The following is a 22,845-nucleotide window of genomic DNA, read 5'->3' on the forward strand; positions in this document are numbered from 1 at the left end:
TTTGTTTTTTTTTTTTTGTGCGTGTTATTGCAAGGCCGCATGGAATGGAAGATGGGCGATGTGTTTAGGCCTCGAGTCAGGATATTGTTGTTGTTCCAGTGGGTTAACCGCTTTCGTAATTTATGTTGCTTCGACGGCCAAATACATTTTATTATGAATCTCAAGAATCTCTGCTGTTCTGTGTGCCATTAATTTGTTTTTGGCACTTCGTCCATGACAGCCCGATTATTAGGCCGATAAATCAGCCCCTCACCCGTGATGATATTGATTGGTGGTTTAGGACTGATATCACCTGTTCATTTAAACATCCAAAAATCCGCCGCTGTTGCACACATCTTATAATATTTTATACACTTACCGATATTTCTCGCAGCTGTGGAGCTATCATCTTGAGGTGACATGTACATTATATTTCCGGAGCAAATCCTATGTTTGGTAAAGTGTAAATCTGCGTGGAATAGCACAATCCTCTGTCTTGTGGCCATTTTGAATTTCGCACTAGATGTGACTGTTATCAATTACCGGTATGTGGCAGAAGTGTGCGCAGATTTGTTCCCGAATGATCTGAATGCAGCAAAATTACACATTTTAACAGGTGACATCAGAACCACATATTGTCCATCAGTATCGACACAGATTTGGGGTGGGTGGGTTGTTTCTCGGACTACTGGAGTATTTTTTTAAGCGCCACGTATTTTTCAAGTTCATCTACAATGAGTTTAAACTTCTCTATGGAGATGGTCTTATGTGCCAACGCATTTTGTATGTGAATAACGATTGTGTTAAGCTTGGCTTCACACAAAACACGTATTTTATCAGGCGAAAATTTTGTCTTATAATTTTTGGAATAGCTACATTAAAATCGCTCTGTAAGAAACGTGATATGAAACTTTAAATGGTTTGAAAGAGGTGGTGGAATTGGCATATGGGTGGGGGAGAGCCATCACGCGGACACGCCCCTCTAACCTGTAATGTATGTTTCCATAATATTTTAAATCCTGAAATCGCACGGTCTGTAAAAACCTTGTCATCATGCTCATAAAGAGTCAAAACCCACGTGCGTTCTGTTCGCATGTTGTTTTTTTTGTGTTGTGTGTGTGTGTGTGTGTGTGTGTGTGTGTGTGTGTGTTTGTTCGGTTTGGTATGTTTTCCTGCATCTGTGTGGCGTTTGGTAGGGTTGTGGAAGGGTGCTCCAAATATACTATTTAAACTAACATAAAAGTGCCACCCCAGGCTCGATTTTGTAGGGAGTGAAATTAGTGACAGAGAGAGGTAAGGCTCTGAGCCCCCAGTCAGCAATGCCGACAGTTAAATTATTGAGAACACAAAAGGTGAAATTAAAAAGTATAAAAATACAATTCAATATTCAAATGATAATTTCCCAATCACTATTCTTCCTCTCGACAAAGTGATAGCCTATTGCATCCTTTGATTTATAGTCAGATCGCTTTTCCACCTGTCCTTGTTTTCTACTCATCTGTATCTCTCCTATCCCGCCAATTTCTTCTCTCCTAACGACTTCCCTCCTAACGACTTCCCTCCTAACGACTTCTCCTAGACTGGTCCTTCTACAATCTCACCTCCTCGACTCCTTTTCATCCTCCTCCTTGACTCTGCTCTCCGACTAACCTTCGATTCACAATCAACTTCTCCACTAGTTTTTATTCCGTCTCCTAGAGACTCTGGACTAAACCTCTTTTTGATACACATATAATGTATTAACATGTGTGTGTGTGTGTGTGTGTGTGTGTGTGTGTGTGTGTGTGTGTGTGTGATTTGGATTTTTAATGTAGCTTTAACAATTTGTTCCAGTCATATCGCTACGACGTCTGTGGCAGCTGATAGTGATGTCTAGCACCGGGGCATCATGCCGCAGACATGTAGCATGATGTCCCACCCAGTCACATTATCCTGACACCAGGCCGACCAGTCCTAACACTAAATTCTTAATGCTGAGCGCCAAGCGATGCAGCTGTTAGTACCATTTTTACAAGTCTTTGATATGACTCAGCCGGGGATCGAACCCACGACCTCTCGCATCCGAGGCGGGAGCTCTAACCACTAGGCCACCGGACCGGTCAACATCCGGTTTTAATTCCTTATAAAACATGTATAAATGTAATGTGTTCAAGATGTGTTCTGTACACCAATGGTATTTTTAATATTTCAAATAGCAACAATTGGTCACTTTTCTTTTTCATTCAATTTAAAAGTTTGGATGACACGACTATCTAAATGTAATGGGATAACTTCGTATGACACAATTATCTAAATGTAACGAGGTAACTATTTGAATGGCACACTAATCTAACTGTAACGGGCTGACTGTTTCGATGACACAGTCATATACATTTAACGGGATAAACTATTTGAATTGCACACTAATCTAAATGTAATGGGCTGACTGTTTCGATGACACAGTCATATACATTTAACGGGATAAACTCTTTCAATAGCACACTCATCTAAATGTAACGGGCTGACTGTTTCGATGAAATAATCATACAAAATTAACGGGATAAACTATTTAAATAGCACACTCATCTAAATGTAACGGGCTGACTGTTTCGATGACATAATCATATAAATTTAACGGGATAACCTATTTGAATGGCACACTCATCTAAATGTAACGGGCTGACTGTTTCCATGACATAATCATATAAATTTAACGGGATAAACTATTTGAATGGCACACTAATCTAAATGTAACGGGCTGACTCTTTCGATGACACAACCATATAAATTTAACGGGATAAACTATTTGAATGGCACACTAATCTAAATGTAACGGGCTGACTGTTTCGATGACAAAGAAGTATAACGGGATAAACTATTTGAATGGCACACGCATCTAAATGTAATTGGGTAACTATTTGAATGAGACAATCGTCTTAGTGTAACGGGATGGATGTTAATATGAAGAAAAAAAAAATCATCTAAATGTGATGAGGTAACTGTTTGAATTACACTCATTTAAATGCAACGGGTGGCCTAGTGGTCTAAGGTGCTCGTCTTTACTGGTCACTGACTATTTCTCCTCTGTCCGCGTGTGTTCGAGTCTCTGTTCTCCTACACCAAATATACTGACCACCATGCATAGCCTGATATGTGCTGTATAATTGTATTAAAACTACATAACCGTAAAAGACATCTGACCCGAGTGGTTGTTCATACGGAAGAAACAAGCAATAGCAGCAACCATGCATAATTTGGGGGGTGGGGGGTGACATGTGCAGTGGTAAATGCTAACTATGCACAATTTAGGGGTGATTTTGTACTCGCTTATAAGTCGTATTCAACTGAAGACAACATAGACCCTGATCTGTCGTTGCACAATGCGCCGGTAGGTCAGGGTCTATTTTGTTTGTTCCACTGATTACTCCTAACAAAGTGCATTATGCGACAATAGATGTGTCTGTGCAGTTTGATGTTGGACTCGACATACAAGCGAATACACACGGTAGATTACGCACGGTATATAAAACAAAACCACAATTTAAAATTTTGAAGACATTTATTTCATTCCGACGAAATCTGATAGTTTGGATGCAATAACTGTTTAAATCATCGCAAAATACTGTCTGGAAGAAAAGCACAAGGTAAACAAGCAATACGATGATTATCATTTGTGCACAGCAAATGCTTAAGGGTTTTAGCATTCTGTTAAAAAACATGTTAGCTGATTTAAAAGCAGCCGGTGTTAGTGGAAACTGAGGTTATTTTTCATGCCCACAAATTTAAAGTAAACATTCATACTGCATCTATTTGCTATGCATATCATCTCAAAATGACAGCCGCTGCTCATTTAGGACAGCGTCGGACTCGCACTCTAGTGGTTGCGGGTTAGATACCCTGCCAGGTCAGTTTGGGTCGGCTGCCTCCGTTTTTACTTAGGAAAGGCACTTGATTCCCATTTCCTGGGAATGACATAGGCAGTAATGCACTCACAGTGCCGTTAAAAATAAACCAACAATTTATGTATTAAAAAAACGGTATTCTATTTCATAGAAATAAAAATATTTTACCATATTCTGATTCCAAACTGTACTTGTCTAAACTATGGTTTGCAAATTATGTAAAATATGTGAGAACAGTTTTTAAAATATTTCATTTGTAACCCAAAAGTATAAAATACAATACGACAGTCTTGCCAAAACTATCATCTAATCGCTTAAATGAAATTGTTGTTGAAATACTGTTGAAAATTCAAAGTCTCCGAAACACCATTATCAGTGTTTATTATAAAAACTGAGACTTATACTTGTTTTTCTACAGATTATGCCGTTATTTAATTATGACGGAACTTTGACAAAGCATAGAACTTTGTCCATCTTTCACATCGCAGCGTTAGCATGCATCTCACTGCCAGATGACTTAACTATTTTTGTTTCCTAATTTAAAATAGTAATAAAACTATAACACTTCAACATCACTCTGTGAATTTTAAAATGAGTAACAAAAAAAAGAACCGGTAACTCTAAACATTAAATACGGAATGAAAGAAAGCAATAGATCATGCAATCTATGATAACTCATCAAAATAAATAAATAATAAATAAATGAATAAATAAACAACAAAAAAACAAATTTAAAAAAACATGAAGCACTCAAAAACCCAGTCTATCCATGTACATAATCTAATACTACAGTCATATACATGTGACATTCATACAAACAGCATATAACAGTGATGATTATTTCCGTCCGATTGTTTTTATATCCTCATATACTCTGAGTTGGATCATTTTTGTCATCAAATCCAACATTACATGTCTATATTTCCAGATGTAAACACTACAAAAGCCCAGGAAGATATACATTGGTATTACAGGTAACTGCTAACAAGTCTTACACCTGTTTAAAATGTCGGACCTGTCTTTACAGCAAATCAAATGTGTCTACCTACATGTGAAATGTCTGATATAGTCCTTAAAAGCGTGAATTTACTAATCTTCGCTGGCATAAACGAGCTTTTAGAAAAGAAAATAAAAATAGAAAACCTCAAAGTCTTTTAATCACTCCACTTTGTTTTTAATGTGATTGCAGATTTAAAAACTATCGCCGTAACCTTGACTTGGTCAACTGAATGTTTTAAGTTTACTGAGGATATCAAATGATAAATACAAAATCATTTTTTTTAAATTATTATTGTTATTAAAAGTTTGTGGTATGGTCGAAACGTCATACTAAGATAAATCATTGATTTGCTGTAAGGACCGTGTCGGACATTTGCGTCAAGCATAAATCGTTGATTTGTGGTAAAGACTGTGTCGGACATTTGCGTCAAGCATAAATCATTGGTTTGCTGTAAGGACCGTGTCGGACATTTGCGTCAAGCATAAATCATTGGTTTGCTGTAAGGACCGTGTCGGACATTTGCGTCAAGCATAAATCGTTCATTTGCTGTAAGGACCGTGTGGGACATTTGCGTCAAGCACAAATCTTTGATTTGCTGTAAGGATTAGGTCCAACATTTTGGACGGGGAGAAATCTTTGATTTGCTGTATCCTTACAGCAAATCAAAAATTTCTCCCCGTGAGATATGTCAGACATTTGATGCAGGTAAAACTCGTTGATCTGCTGTAAGGACCCTGTCAGACATTTGAGACAGGTAAAAATCTTTGATTTGATGTAAGGACCCTGCCATACATCTTAGACAGATGGAAATCTATGATTTGCTGTAAGGACCCTATCAGAAATTTTAGACAGGTAGAAATCTTTGATTTGCTGAAAATTTTAAAGCACCTCTTTTGGTGAAAAGCTCTCCAACGCTCTTCGTTGAATATTTTCCGCAAAGTCATTTTAAAAAAAATGGTTGCAAACTGGAACAATGTAACGCAAATAGGAAAAATAAAATGTAATTAATCGTTTTATTATAAATGCATTTTAAATTTTCATGATGCAAACAATAATCAATTAGCATTCTATGGTAAAAAATATAAACTACATACTCATTTTCTACTGTATTTCAGCTTGACTCAACAATCAATTAGCATTCAATGGTAAAAATACATACTACATACTGATTTTCTACTGTATTTCAGGTTGACTCCACAGAATCATCACAAACGTATAAACAGGAGACATTTTGCTGAGATAATAAATCCATTTTCAACGCGTAATCATTAATCTCCAAACGATGTCACATATTTAAAACCTTGATTAAAAACGTTCATAGAAACCTCTTATGATCTATTACCTCAACAGGTAGATAAATGGAATATGAACATTTAGGCGATGGCCATGTAATATGGGGGGGAAGGGTAGTTCTGACTTCCATATTAGTTCGAAAAAATGTTCTTCCTGATTTGCAGAAAGAAAAAAAGCACTAAATATAGTTATGAAAATAGTTCAAATATATTATCTTACTGTTAAGGAATTCACATACTTTCTTGCGAGTGTGTGCGTATGTATGTGCGTATGTGTGTCTCCTGAAGAAAAACAATATTTGAGAAACATTCTTCTTTCAAATGCATTCAAAGGTATGGTGTGGAAATATTTCCATTAACAAACAAATATCTCACTATAATGCATGGGTTAAATTAGTTTTAAAATATGATGATCGGAACAAACTATATCAACAGACTCATGTATCAGGTGTTCTATTAATCAAACCACACTCTGCTTTTGCTCCAAACGTGAAGTCACGTCGCCCTCGTCTAATAATGTCAACCTATATTTCTTTGGGACATAATTGTCGTCGTCGTACTGACTAGCAAGTAAGCATCCCCGACATTTATCGAGCGAAGCATTCACGGCGAATACATTATCGTAAAACAGCCCCGAAACAACCCCGCCGAGTATCGGACCAGCCCAGTATACCTATATAAAAAAAAAATTGTTAGATGTAGAAACATTCACCATTTGCTGATGTATAGCACGAACAACTACTGCTTGAACGCAAATACATACATACATACATACATACATACATACATACATACATACATACATAGGAAGAATTTTAGAGAATATTAAATTTAATGTCATAAATTCAAGAGAAAAAGTTTTTTCAAGATATAATTAGTAAATATTCAAAATATTTTTATTTGGACACCTGCTGATTTTGGCAAAAGATTTATTCTTAAAAATGATAACTGATGTCCTCCACGACTGCATTTTTCGGCGTATCAATTTATCCCGCTAAATGTGTTAATGGAACACGAATGTCCCACAACAGTGCCTGAAATGACCAAAACATACAATTTTCACTTGACGCGATGGAAGTGCAAGTGTAACACGGTATGTCCCTACCCTTCTCGATGTGGGGCGTACACAATTTGCCAGATTCTCTGTATGTGAGCTAATTTTTCCAAGATGAGCCCAAAAATACCCAGACATTAAGTGGACGTTAAAGTTACAATTTATTTTTCCACCGATAACCCGCAGCCTTCACTTAGATACCTACCCAATGGTGACTCCAAATACCCATAACTAATGCGGGACCGAAACTTCGAGCGGTGTTCATGCTGGACCCAGTAAATCTCACCTAGAAGAAAACATGTAAAAATTCATTATAATAAATAAAAATATGAAAGTATTTCGATAAAATAAAATACACTGTATGTCACAGGAATGACTGAGCGGGATTTAAGACTACTGAAAGGAAAAGGGCCTGATTCAAACAAACAAATTTATTTACAAAATAAAAAAAAGAAACAAATGCACATGTATACAGTATCATGGCAATAGTCGGACAACGATCGAAATAAATTAATTATAGTTTCCAAAGAACATGGAACAGACTGTAGAATCTATTTTCCACCTAGAATTTATTATCTAAAAAGTCTCTACATTACGACTCAAAATGCAACTGACACCTAATTATACACCTTTTTGTCGGAAAAATGATTATAAGAGATTTCTACACATAATATAGGGCGAATATTTCACTGAGTTAATATAAAACGGCGGCTTTCTCGTTTGTTTTTGGCCGTGTTATAAATTCTGGTAAACTGCAACTAAACTTTTTCTAATCTTAATTGTATTCCAATTATGTATTAGAAGAACACTGCAAATAAAATTACTGGTGAACACTGAGATTGCTAGTACTATCCTCTATATGAACCCATATAGAAAACATGAAATTGCGAGGGATAGAAATATAAACCAATTAGAGGAAAAATCAAGATTACAATATGAAGGGGAGAGAAAGAAAATAAAATTTGAAATAGATTCGTTGAATAAAATAAAGTGACGGACACTAATTTTTACTATACTATCATGTCATCCTGCAAGTGAACGATGAAGAAAAAAAAACATCAAAATTGCATCAATACAAATTAATCAGTGCAAGGAAAAAACAAAACCACTAACCTAGTTAACCATGTTTTACGGACAAAATTCAGGAATATACTACATTTTAGAATTCCGTATTCAGTTTGACATTTTTGGGCAGAAAAACACATCCTAACACAACACAAATATGTCAAAGAATATAAAGCAATGTAATATTTGCAAGTAAATTTTGGTTAGATTGTTAAAAAGTTTCGCATGTGAAGTCAATCTTTGTTCAGTGAATGATATAACAGTTTTCCTTCAGTAGCGGTATATTATGTAAAACTGTCAAAATATCTTCCTTAGATACGGCTCGCATTTCCATTTTAAGATCCTTAACCCTAGATAATGTATTATCTTCCTGCCTGCGTTTAAAACCTATCCTTTACGTGTGACAAAATGACATGAAAACACTGTCCAATGTACACTAACAAACGACGCTGTTGATAATTCTGAGAAGACACGAGAACGATCATATAAGCGGTAGAATATGATTGGCTACTTTTTTAACTGATTATGGCACACTTAACCAACAACAGGAATATATATATATATATATATATATATATATATATATATATATATATATATATATATATATATATATATATATATATATATATATATATATATATATATATATATCGTAGATGCCCGGCAGGAGGCGTACACGAAACGGTGGAGAAAGGACAGTCGATCCTAAAAATAGGAAATCCGCGAGCATATTCAAAACCCTAATGTGTGACGCCATTAATATCGTAAGATGAGGGTCTCAGTGGATATTGGCAAAGAATCTCCAACCGTAAAGGCCTAAGCTCTCTACTAATACTAACAATATCATTTCCGTCTCACCTCCCTATGATATATCCAGTATCCCACCCAAGCACTCACCTCCCTATGATATATCCAGTATCCCACCCAAGCACTCACCTCCCTATGATATATCCAGTATCCCACCCAAGCACATCGTGTAACTAATACAAACGCTTTGTGAGGCATGCTTAGATCAAATACAATTCAAGACAATCACAAAAGGTAAAAACCGTTCCATAGCAAATATGTGGTAAATAGACTAAACGTTTCATATATATTTATTTATTTATTTGTTTTAATTTTTTTTTATCCGAACTCCAAATTCCAATTTATTGGCTACATCTTAAAGATTCGTCTGTCCTCTAATCCCAGTTTTGAAGAAACTGGTTCGCTAAACTTCCATTAACACCGTTTAAAATATCTTTGAATTCCCATTATATTAGCTGATCCAAGTTTTTTCCAAACCTAGATAGTTTAGGGATAGTACCGACAATGCCCATTTTATCTTCACATGCTAATCGTTTACATCAGTCAATACTAAACTGTCGACAATACTACTGTTAACAACTTTAAATTTGGTAAAAGCTTTGATAGTGCCTTCTAGGCCATTGTCGACAAAAGAAATATATTGTTAACAATTTTAAATTTGGTAAAAACTTTGAACTATGATAGTGCCTTCTAGTCCATTTTGACTTTCTCTTCAGTTTACCATACATAAAACGTACATTTCCTCATTACTAATAATCTTCTCAAGAAATTCTAAGTGTACCGCATTTTTTTTAGATAAATAATATGGCACCATAATTCAAAACTTAGCAAGAATATCAATTTACAAAAGGTTTTAAAGAAACAAGAATCTTAAGCGCAATTACAAGTGAATCATTTCGTCACAATGCAGTTAATCAGTCAATACTCACAGCAAAGAGGTGACACATAGTCACGGATAGTCCAATCGTTAAGGGAAATGAACCTCCTAAATCCTTTCGACGTTTATCACAGGACGCAAACACCGTGAGAACGAGAACAAAAGTAATGCAAAACTCAACTGCAACTCCCATTTCAGCTTCAATTCCAGGGCCCAGAAGCGTACAGCCAAGCGTTCCATGCCTTTCACCTGGAGTAATAGCCAACAGAATCCCAGCGCCAGTTGTAGCACCTAGAAGCTGGGCAACAATGAATACACATGCGCGGGATAAACTGATATGGCGCGTGATCAACATGGCGCACGTAACGGCTGGATTAACATGGCCGCCACTAATGTGCGCGATAACCCAAATGATTGTGGACACACTAAGTCCAAAAGTAAGTGCGATTTGCACGATGTCGGTTGAAGTGTAATTATTTGTCAGAATTACTTCGGTATCATTGAGTTGAATAACAGTGGCATTATGGACATTCCAATTTTGGATACAAGACCCGCAACCAGCCAGCACAAGAATTAAAGTTCCAACAAACTCAGCTACCACCGCTCTCCAGAAGCGAAGAGTTCTGATGTCGCCTAAACTTGTATGCACCCTCGCTTTAACATTCTCAGAACAATTTTCGACAAGATACGATTTCCTTTCTTCTTCGTCTTTGTAGTCGCCACTCATATGAAACTCACTTGGCCACTTATATCTAAGCCGCCGATTGAAATGATCCTTCCCGGTGTCAACTTCTCCTCTAAACGATCCCTCTTCTTCTTCATTGAATGGTTGGGTACTGGGTAGCTGAAAAGAAAGAAAAGTCTTTTATCATATCGGACTCGATACAGCCTTAAGATGGGTGCTCTTTTCAACTTTGCCTTGACCATATTTGCTAACCATTTAAGTTTGAATACTGAACTTTGGTTTATCACATATATGCTGAAAGACGGATTTTCACTCAGAGTATTTACTTTTGCTTGGGGCTTCGCGCTCATCCCTTGCTGCCTTGGGCCCCGCATGCCGCCTTGGGCCCCGTACATCCTAGGACCGGACCTTTTGATATACTATATTTCACCATAACAAAAGAATGGGTTCACAACTAGAGTCAACTTCTAGTAAATAGGCCGATGCCACCTTTTCAACAATTGACTGCTGTTACGTGTCTATGTTCTTAAAATAAGTAACATGACAGAGTGAAAAACAGGCTTTGTACAATTTAACAAATAATTTATTTCCCTAGAATACCAAATGAAAATGAAAGAAAAAAAAAAGAACTTACCGAATTGCGAATCAAATCCAAAAATAATCCAAGAATTACAGACACAAGTCTCAATAATTCAAAGTTTTGAATAAAGCTCAGTATAAGTCCAGAATAAATCCAAAAACTGACGGCGATGACGAGTCTGTTAAAGCTCCCAATGTGTTGATGTGCCAACAGTCTTTTGTTGAATCGCAGAAATATAATTCCAGGTTTGAATACACCATAATCTTATCAGAGCACTTTTGTATTTCCAGCGAAAATAATCATTTGAATACAATAATTTGAAGAAATATAATTCGGCCCAAAATTACTGGGCACAACTTATAGCACAACTTGATTGTGCTAAGACATAGAACACAAATGAAATAGTCCCCTCAGCAACATTATTATATCATTCTCTACTTGACCTCAGGTCACAATTAGCATTTTCAAAAAGAACAAAACATTACCTAATGGAAAATAGCCTTCTAGAATGATCATAATGTTTACAAAACACTAACCTGGATTATATATAATTCACTTAGGAAATTTCAAAACTTAAACCCAAATAAAGATATTTACTTCTTCAATTAATAAAAAGTTATGAAAAGGGTTTCCCTCAATACTTAAGAAAAGGTGTCACTCCTAACGGTGTAGATCAGTGTACATTCTTGGAGAGGCTGAACGAGAGGTAACGAGAGCGAATGTAAGGAAAGACAGAGCCTTCTGAAATTTCTTTAAATAATTGATATATTTAGAGATACCTGTATAAAACTTTATATTTTAAAATACACGAAATACATATAAAATTACACTTTTCTTTCAAAATTACCAACTTCATACATTTGTATAATTTTTGCCTTTTAGAATATAATACATATAATCGATCTTGACCATATTCATGATAGCCAAAACTATAAAAAAAAATCAATAGTTATGATATAATACAACAATCTTTTAGAAGAAATGTATTTTACTAAAATTAAAATTAGAGTACTAATTTGGGATAGGTTACTAAGCATTACACGTTATTACCTAAAGAATATTTTATTTCCGAATTAAATCTAAACATGAAGTTGGTCGTGAGATCGTCTTTTCCAATAATACATACCATAAATACAAGTGAACATAAATTCTTAGAAACAATTAATAATTCCATTACATTATAATAGAATAAAAGAAAGAACTCACACGCATATTGCAAAAATATCAAGTCTAGATTGAACTTTACCCTGAAAATCTCAACATTAAAAAGTCCTTATAATTTAAAGAAGTTTACGAACACAGACGATTCTTACCTGTAAGGAAAGACTGAGCCCTCTGATTCTCGATGAACGAATGACTGCACAGTGCTTGTATTCGCTCATTTCGAATCAGAACAGGTCTCTCGTCCGTTCCCACGAGAAACGTGTAACTCATCTAGCTTACTCATCCATTAGAAATTAAAGAATTTGTCTGTTCAGCAGCTTCACACCAAGTCTAAAATTTGCTGACCTTTGGATACAAGAGAAATGTATTTTATGGGTTTTTGCACTTGCTCGTAAAGAGCAGTCTTTATTAAAATAGTATACAGTTGCAATACAGAAATAGATAAAATAAATCTCAATATATTTTAGTGGAGCTCTTTTCGTGAACAATTTGCATCGACCTGTAAGGTTACTCTTTTCGTGACAAAAGGTTACAATATTCGTGAAGATAAAACTTTTTCACGAGGAACAGTAATTAGGAGAACGGTGTGAGTTGAAATGATGCTAAAATATTGTCACTTCTCAACTTAAATATTGAATCAACTTCGATTAGCTAAAGTCACTTCTGAAAGGCCATTACTTTAGGTCGAAGGACGCAATTCGCTGAGAAAGTTAATACTATATTGTTATCATGAAAATTAGCAATCTTTGCGAAAAGTGCCATTATACGAAAAAAGTAAATTGTAATGACCATGAAAAAAATGTTACTTTTTCCAAAAGAAATAAATACATGAAGATATCGATGCAAGCTTTTCACGATAAAATATCTCTTTCGCGGAAAAGTTGCTGACTTTTTCTGAAAGTCCAATTTTCATGAAAAATATAATTTTCCACGTCAATAAAAATTGTTCACAAAACAAATGTTTATCTTTTGTTATAAAAAAGGTGCACTCTTCAAGAGGAACGTAATTTCTCTTACCCAACAAAATGTCCTGACACGTACATGCAAGTTTCTCAAAAAAAATGTTTTCACGCAAATATCCACCAATCTGGAGTGTGCGCTTCGAAAGTGACAATCTTCATGAATATTACCCTTTTGTGAAGAAATACAACTCGTCTGGACAAGCTTTTTATTAAAAATTATATTAAATATTTTGCAAATTCAGCCAATATGCACACTTCTTATGTGAAAAGTGGCCACTTGTTAATTTTGACAGTACTGGCTAGAGAAATTCTTTTGAAAAAGCAGTTTCTTCCGGGAGAAAATACTTTTCTGTGAAAAAGTCACGTTTTCATTTTTTTTAATAAACGAATTTTTAAAAAAAAAAGCTTTTCTGATGAAGAATCTGTGCATTAATGGTATTGATACCTCTCAGGAACCAAATTCCATGGGATCAACTAACCAAATTCCAAGGGATCAACTAACCAAATCCCATGGGATCAACTTATATTTCAGTTTTGTAGGGCTTTCAACCTAAACGATCATCCGTTTAGTTCATGGGGTCAATTGAAATTTTCCTTTTCTCTTCCTTTAAAAAAAAATAAATGTATTTGTATACAAAAAAATTCATATATACCTAGTGTTCTCCATCCTGGCAAACCGATGTATCGTATCGGATATCATTATATTTATTTATTTATTTATTTATTTATTTATTTATTTATTTATTTATTTATTTAGCGATTTATTGTTCTGACATATTTTTAAGTGACGGATATATAGTTCTATACATTATGCACATCATGTGTGTATTTTACTTGGTTCATTAATATGTATATGGTTGCTTTGTACAAACAATTAATTTCAAAAGCTGTCACTTCTGCCATGTGTCTAAACTTCTGATTAGCCTAAGTTTGACACTTACTACAATGTGTCAGTGCGTTTGCCGGTTGTTGTTTTTTTTCTTTTCTTTCTTCCACTCGTGACTCTGGTCTATTTCTGTGCCCCAGGCAAACCTCACAACTGTGATCTGCTCAGCTGCCTTGTCACGCTTCCAATAAGTATTGGTTTCTTAGGGTTCATTTCCGTGTAAAAATAAAATTTGTTTCGTTTTGCAAGAATAGAATGGTTCCGGTTGAATAAATAATTTTTATTGAAATTTTTTTAAAAATCTGACCTGACAACTGTTTCGGTTTCAAGAGGATTTCAGTCTCTAGTTCTTTTAGTCACAATGGTTTAGCTTTGACGTGGTCGATGCTTTGATCTGGTCTCTTATCTTGCAATGGATCAAAAACAAGTATCGTTAAAGTAAAAAAGAATGACCTTACGGTCAAGTTATTAAGAAAATAAAAGATAAAACATATTTGTATGATTACACTAACCATAATAATTGCAATACAATATTTGAATATTCTACGAGTCGTTATTCCATGCATGTCATTTACTAAGATCTGCTTAAGTTTCCAAATAAGGATGAAATGCCCTTATATGGCACACGAAAAGACGAGGCTGAAACGGAAGTAGTTATAAGGTGGACTAATAGAGACCAATAGAGCGGATCATCCAAAAGAAAATCTCGCCTAAAGAAGGTAAACGCTATGGTAAACGCTATTCTACACCTATTTCTACAATTTCATTCATCTATTCTAGTATTAAATATAAGGACTACTTAATTTATTTCAGTTGTTATGTATATTTGATATGTATTTGTTAGTGCTTTCTTCATCATTATGTGTTATGTTTGATTGTAATTTGAAGTTGACCTTGTCCAAAATTAAGTTCATTGTGTACTTGACCAGCTACTTTGTTTTTTGTAAACAAATAATACATCGTTAATATTTCACTATGAGTACGGGCTAAATATTAGGATCATTATCAATAAAGGTAAATATGTTTATTTGGGTATGGGTTCTAGGATACTGCAATTCCCCCATGAAGAACCTGTTGCATCTGATGTTTCCTATATACTTTATTATAACTCTACTTACAGATATTGTCTTGTTGACAACCCAGAATGCTCTAGAATGGAAACTTCCATTAAGTGACAGTATTTTCAGAAAATGTTAATTGTGTTCTAGGTCAAACATGATTTTAAAATATTTTTACTTGAAATGTTACTCAATCATGCAATAACATCTGAAGCAGAAATAAAAAAAAATTTTAATTTGTGTGGAATTATTTATTCAAATTATTATTGACTAGAATTACAAAGTACTCAATAACATTCTTGGATAGAAAGATTATTCTGGAATTATAGTGAATTCAGACAATGACATCTTGGATTATATTTTTCTGATTAATTTGAAGACTGTTAGCACATCATCACACTTCAGGCCACTGGTAATTTAATACATTCAAGACGAGATTCACGTCATCACCTTCAGCGTTGAATCTTATTTCGAACACAACTAGAATTTATTAGAACTTTATTCATTAGGATTGGTGATATAACTTTTTGGACTATATGTGGTTTATTTCGCAATACTGCAAGTTCTTTTTAAATTTTAACTTTATATTCTAGGGAAATACATTATTTGCTGAATTTTACATAAACGTGTTGATTTTGCTTTTTAATATTACTCATTTTAAGACCTCAGAGTCGTAATACAGCATATTTTGGATAATCTTCAAACTTTTCGACAAGGTGTTGAAAAAGCGCCGGTTGTGAATCACACATGGCTGTTCCTTTGCCATATAGAAGCTCGTTTTACCCACTAAGTATGGGTACTAAAATTAGCCAATTTTCAGGTCAGCTTCTCTAAAATGTAGCAAAAAGAAGATAATTCGTTTCTTGCACGATCTATTTCAACCGCATTCAACACCTATCATCACAATTCGAATCGACCTACAGCGTCCTACAGATTTCATTCAATACATGCTGAAACAGGGTGGTCTGTTTATATCAAGTTCTTGGACGACGACATGACCAGTGGAAGAGTCGATTGTTTAGTAAGGAGTCATCCTCTTTCGTATTCGGCTATCCTCGATCATAATGCCGCTGCTTCCTTGTGATTTCTTGGCGGTTGCATAACTATTTGAGTAGGAATTTTAAACGGTGTATAATTTATTTTTAAGAACACATTTCATGTCAGTCAAGATCCATACACAGTTATAGTATTCGTATACCATCCCGTTTGTTTGTTGCCCAACCCCCACCCCTACGCTGTCCTTTTCTAGTTCATAGAATAGTCGATTTCAGTAAAAACTGTGCCGTCTACATTATACTTTTTTTTCTTACAATTAAAATTGTGCATAAAATACGTAATAATATATATAATTAACTGCATGTAAAATCTGATCATTGCGAGGTGAGCATGGAACATGCGATTTTGCACTACGAGAGAAGGTTTTTCTTTTTCATATTAGATTTTACTGAAATATTACCATAAGACATAGTGGGGCTAATGAACAGACAGACAGTTGGATGAACAGGTGAAATCAGTATTCTCACTATTTTATATGTGGGTGAATAGGAAAAGTGACTATGGAATACAGTATAACATATGTAATGTAAATAAAGTTTACAAAAACCTTTTAAATTAAATGTTGCAAAATATTCAAGAGTGAAATAATTGAAATGTCCTTCATCTTTATAAAGTCTATGTTGTACATCAGCCTGTATGACAATATTTTAACATACACCAGCCTGTATGACAATATTTTAACATACACCAGTCTGTATGACAATAGTTTAACATACACCAGTCTGTATGACAATATTTTAACATACACCAGTCTGTATGACAATATTTTAACATACACCAGTCTTTATGACAATATTTAAACGTACACCAGCTTGTATGACACTATTTTAACGTACACCAGCCTGTATGACAATATTTTAACATACACCAGTCTGTATTACAATGTTTTAACATACACCAGTCTATATTATAATCTTTTAACATACTGCAGTTACAGTTCATAATATCCAGGGCTTATTCATAGATTAAAGGTATTAAGAAAATGCTAATTTATTTAAACTTGTCTCTCACAGTGCCAATCATGAATGTACTAATGTTAGTACACCTACTTCGCAAACGGGGTACTATAACGAGCCTATATGTATCAATGGAGCAGCCGGGTGCGATTCAAACCAGGCGCTTTTTCAGCATATTGTAAAAAAGATTGAAGATGTTCCATATATATCATGAAAGAATGTTCTTCTTTTGTAATATCAGAATAGCTGCATTCGATGTAGAAATACGTGTAAAATAGTGTATACCTTCTTCATACGATATTTTCTTTTGGATCATCCGCCATATTAGTTCATCTGATGAATAACTACTTCCGTTTTTAGCTTCGTATTTCGTTTGCCATATATGGACATTGCATCCCTATTTGGAAACGTACACATATTCTAATCAATATGGCATACACTAAATAACGTATTGAAGAGTGTCCAAAATATGGTATATCAAGCCTTATTTGGTAACAAAATTACCACGAAAAGTTCGTGTTATTTCTCATTGCTGTCAAAGTACCTGCTATAGGCTTAATAACTTTATCATTTGCCAAACCTCCTTGAAAAACATAACTCCCTTTAAGTAGTAGATTATAACTCAATTCTACATTTTTGTCTTTGACGAAGGTTTCATATGATTCATTGGAAGGAATGACATCTCTTCATAATCTATGTCGAGGCTACAACATGTAGCAAGTGTGCAGCAGCGTACTAACGGGGGATGCAGTGGCAGACGGGACCGGTTGGCCGGGGCGCCAGGGGACTTAGGGTGCTTAAACCATGGGCGTCAGAGATCTTGGGGCGCCAGAACCCCTTTGGACCATTATCGTGACCCGTGAGCCATGTACCCTTAGTACGCCACTGCCAGTGTGTACGATATACGTATGCCTTTCGAGAATATTTCTGCATTGTTGTATGGAGAGTAATACCTACAACGATGTTGAATGTACGTGGCAAGTATTTCAGCGTCATTTATGAAAATAATGTGGTCATTTTTTAAAAAAATTAAGATGACAATTGTTCTTGACATTTGATATTTATAACTCTCTCAGTAAATGGTAACCAGAGGACTTTATGATTCAATACATCTGTGATTACTGTTATCTATATCAATATTGTATGCTTAATTTGTGTCCATGATTGTAAATTCACTTCGGGCTAATGTTCTTTTTATGTGAAATGCTTACATAGCTAACTTTTGCACATGTTTGAAAGTTGTAAATAAGATGTTGATTTAGCTTTATGAGTTCAGAATATTATAAAAATAGTCTGATGAAAGTTTTCAAAAAGAAATGATTCACATCGATGTAATTCCAGAACATTATGTTGTGTCTGTATAAAAATAGGCTTTCTAATCAAGTATTCATCTTTATTTCATTCCTGTTGTATGATCAGTCTATAGAAGCAACTGTGTTCAGATATGATTAGAGATGAATTATTTCAATCATTAATTCAAATTACTAAAATGTTCACGAGTGGATTTATTAAATACTCATTGGAATTGCAAAGTGTTCATTCGCTAAATTGGATTATTGAGGAATCATTCAAAGGCATTATGGATTAGGCCCCATATCATTGTGGTACATTTGGACATTCATGACTATTGGAATTCATTCGGAAAACTATACTTTTGAGCTTGTGATAGGACAGTTGGGATTATATGGGATTTAATTCACAAGACGGTAGGTGTTTCTTAAATGTTCACTTTGTAATTCAGAAAAGTAAATAACTTGCTTTTACTTCATATTTGTCATGTTTTATTTAGACATGTCAATGACATTTTTTCTCCTATGACGTCAACGTAAGTGATACACCCAGAACATAGATAGGTCTCAGCCACTCACTGGCAAGTCCTCCCTCATGCGGAATAATTACAAGTTCCAATTCTTAGCAAGAAGGAATTTCATCCAGTGTAGCTCGGTGTTTAAAGGTATCAAGCTCAATCGTGTGTGACTAAATGCCACTTGTACCTGTAGGAAGTTGCGTCAGCTCGTACGGATTTTCAAACTAGTTCGTTGACTAAAGCTTGTTTCTGAAAATAATTAACCAGACAAATCGCTCCAGCACTAAGAAAGGCCACGCACCAGCACCCACGGAATCAAGAAAGAGCTATGTACATTTTAAGATTTTAAATTTAAAATTAGTTCTTCCGCAAGCACCTTATGTGGAAGTCTTCCAACGGTTTTTAATTTAGTGTAAAAATAGCCTTTAGTGTAACATCAATATAACTGTTATAGTTCAGAGGTGAGCTAGTGCGGGCAAAAATGTGATGTTATTCACACGTTGACATTTATTTGATTACAAAATGGTGGATACGCTGCGAATCAGATTGAAATTACAGATAGAAAACTTCTAATGTTCCGTCCAACATCGAGTAGTTTCAAGACAAAATAAAATGGGGTTTTGTCTCTCTTTATCGCCTGTTCACATATTCAACAGCCTAAGTCGTCCATTCCCCTACCCATCCCCTTAAGGCTGGCAAAATCGAAATGAACGGACATCTATAGAACAAGGAATTAAAGAAAAAGATTGACAAAGGAAAATTCAATACTGGTTTTGTTAATAATACACGAGGGGTGTGAGACATGCAGAAAGATTGTCAAGGAAAACTAGTTAGCTTGGCAAATACTTTCTTCTTACTTACCGTTGAAGAAGCACCAGTCACACTCTCCGTTGCCATGATATTTTACCTTCTTCTCGATGACAGGTATACCTTTAACGATAAATATTCCCTGAGTATTAATAATATCGGTTTGGAACGTGCCAATTATTCCTTTAGCGATACATATGCCGATCCCACTTGATCAACAAGGTGTGACTTGTTCCGGATAGAACTGGAGTCGAACTTGTGCCTATTGTAAAAAAAGAAAAGAAAGAAGATACGTATCAAAAGCTATCTATAGGTGTGCCCTGTACTGCGCATAACAGTCAAACAATGTAGAATGAGTAGTCTAATTCATGAATTACTTATCGACATGACCAGTTCGTCCGCATCGTAAAAATTAAAACGGCCAGCTCGTCCGTATATGAAAAATGTGACTATTCTACGTGTTATTTAGCAGCCTTCATTCTATACACACCTTAAGAACATAGATGGCCCTGCATTTTCCTGTGTTTGACAGAGGAAAATCAGGACATCATTTCAACTTTTTCCAGGGGGCGGTGAAAACTTGATTGGGGGGTGGGGCTGTAGCTGAATAACAGATTAGAAAGATAGTAATAGCAGGGACGTCATTTAAAAAATGGGGGGGGGGGGGTAAAACTTGACTGGCTTGTTCATTTTCGTATATAGGCTACATCAACATGCGTAGGGGGGGGGGGGGCTGGCATGCCCTCCCCAAAATGACGTCCCTGAGGAAAATGCTTTGAAACCAGAAAGTTATTTTATTAGGAAAACACTGATCCCACATGTACACTATTACTACTACAACTGATGCTGCTAAAAATTTTTATTGATAATCTAATTGAAGATTCCCAGCTGTAGAGCAAATCGTCAGTTAGAGAAGTTCAGTTAAAACGTTTCCAAGCGTACGTATCAGCGACATATGCTATGGAGACAGTTGCGTTCTATGGGTAAATGGCGCGGGGGGGGGGGGGGCAGAAACGGAAGTGGCGCCTCGGGCGACGACGAAGGCCCAACTAGTCAGAATACGAAGCCCAAAGGGCCGAACTCGGAGGAGGATTCTAGAGATGGAGCTAGTGCATTTGCGCCGCCGCCCCCCCCCCCCCGATTTTACTTCTAAACATGCTACATACGTAAAAAATAGTTGACCACTATTTGTTTGCACCCCTCACCCAAAAAATAATTCTGCTTATCTGTTTATCTGAAGTGGGTATGACTTAATCGTGCCTGTATGTATATATAAATGTGTGTACTAGCCTGCAATTTAAACGTGTCATATAAATGAAAATAGGCCAAAATCCATTTGTCTGCCGCAAATGGCTCATACTACATTGTACTATAGGGTTTTTATCAAGAGTTTCATAAGATTTTAAAATGTATTAATCAAGAAACAAAAACGTAGACAAATAGGGCCTGAAAATATAATCATGTCATCCACATAATAAAACAAATATACCTGTAAAACTAAAATTGTCTGTTTTTACATAATCTTATTAACAAGGTATGTGCCAAAAGAGGGAAAAGAAAATCTGAGGTCCAAGAAACATTCAAAAACATGTATAAAATGTGGACAAAATAGGTGTAATGACCTGAAAATCCAATCCAATCGGGCTATCCACATATACATTACATATGCTACCCAAAGATCGGTGAATTTTGTACAATCTTGCTAACAAACTTATCGGTACTGACGAATATGTATGGTATGGACGGTCTGATAGTACCAAATCCAGGTGCCCCCCCCCCCCCCCCGACGCAACTAGCAAGAGCACTAAACCATACAAATGTATGTATGATTGTTAGATTCTTTCCTTCCAAGAAAAAAATTCCTTGACGGCGCGGAGTCGAGGTCGGGTCAGCTTGAGGTCGTAAGTTGAAGCAAACATTTATATGAATAAGTTCTTTAGCTAAGTCAGAACAAAACTTGAAATGATATTCTTTCCTTAATAAGCCAATTAACAATGGGTTTTGCTATTTAGCGTTTTAGACCATTGACTCGAGGTATAGTTGAATCCATGACTAAGGTATGTGCCATGGTGTACTCATAAGCCAAATCTGGAATGAAGGTGGTTTCGATGCAAAGAGTCTTAGTGAAGAATCCAGTAATAAAAAAAAAAATCGAATATTTGCAAGCGGAGTTTAATGATTCTAATTATCTTGTCATCGTTATTATTTTTATTATTATTATTATTGTTGTTGTTGTTGTTATTATTATTATTATTGGGGGTAGAATGTCATTTTACTGTTCATTAGAAATGAGTTTTACACTTAACATTGTTATATTTAACAACTATTCTTAGAAAAATTAATGATTTTTCTTCCATCCAATCGGATTTTGGCGTGAAGTCGATGGGGATGAAATGTTAATTTCGACACACAGAGCATGTTTCCACTAGCGTTAAGATATCTGTCTATCTATCTATCTATCTATCTATCTATCTATCTATCTATCTATCTGTCTGTCTGTCTGTCTATCTATCCATCCATCCATCCATCTATCTTACATACATACATATTTACATACATACATACATACATACATACATACATACATACATACATACATACATACATGCATGCATGCATGCATGCATGCATACATGCATGCATGCATGCATGCATGCATGCATACATACATACATACATACATACATACATACATACATACGTACATACATACATAGAAGTGTGGATGGTTGAAGATGGATTTCTGGACTAATTGACTGGCATAAATCTACCTAATCACTCCTCAGAGTATTAATGGTTAAGTGAATATATTTTACAGTTCATAATTAAACTTCTTTCACAAACTCGCATCCCAAAACATCCATTCAACAATATAAATAAGCGAAATACGTGTAACTCTCAGTATGTTAAACTTTAAACTTTTCAG

The 22,845-nt window shown here is 35.3% G+C and overlaps 1 protein-coding gene across 2 annotated transcripts; it reads right to left on the reverse strand.

Annotated features, from left to right (window-relative positions):
• Positions 1–3,498: 3,498 nt before the first annotated feature.
• Positions 3,499–20,181, reverse strand: LOC149782838 (aquaporin AQPcic-like). 2 transcript variants are annotated; one of them, XM_089934365.1, is made up of 4 exons: positions 19,974–20,181; positions 10,011–10,802; positions 7,412–7,492; positions 3,499–6,825 (listed from the first exon to the last, which is right to left on the reverse strand). In XM_089934365.1, exons 1-4 carry the CDS (start codon positions 20,007–20,009, stop codon positions 6,613–6,615), a joined length of 1,122 nt encoding a protein of 373 aa, XP_089790491.1. In that variant the 5' UTR covers positions 20,010–20,181; the 3' UTR covers positions 3,499–6,612. The 2 variants fall into 2 exon arrangements, with proteins under 2 accessions (XP_089790491.1, XP_089790490.1); XM_089934364.1 differs by lacking the exon at positions 19,974–20,181 and adding an exon at positions 12,537–13,789.
• Between the last annotated feature and the right edge of the window lie 2,664 nt (positions 20,182–22,845).

The sequence above is a fragment of the Sinohyriopsis cumingii genome, chromosome 15 (assembly GCF_028554795.1).
Source record: "Sinohyriopsis cumingii isolate HCF-2022 chromosome 15, ASM2855479v2, whole genome shotgun sequence".
NCBI lineage: Eukaryota > Metazoa > Mollusca > Bivalvia > Unionida > Unionidae > Sinohyriopsis > Sinohyriopsis cumingii.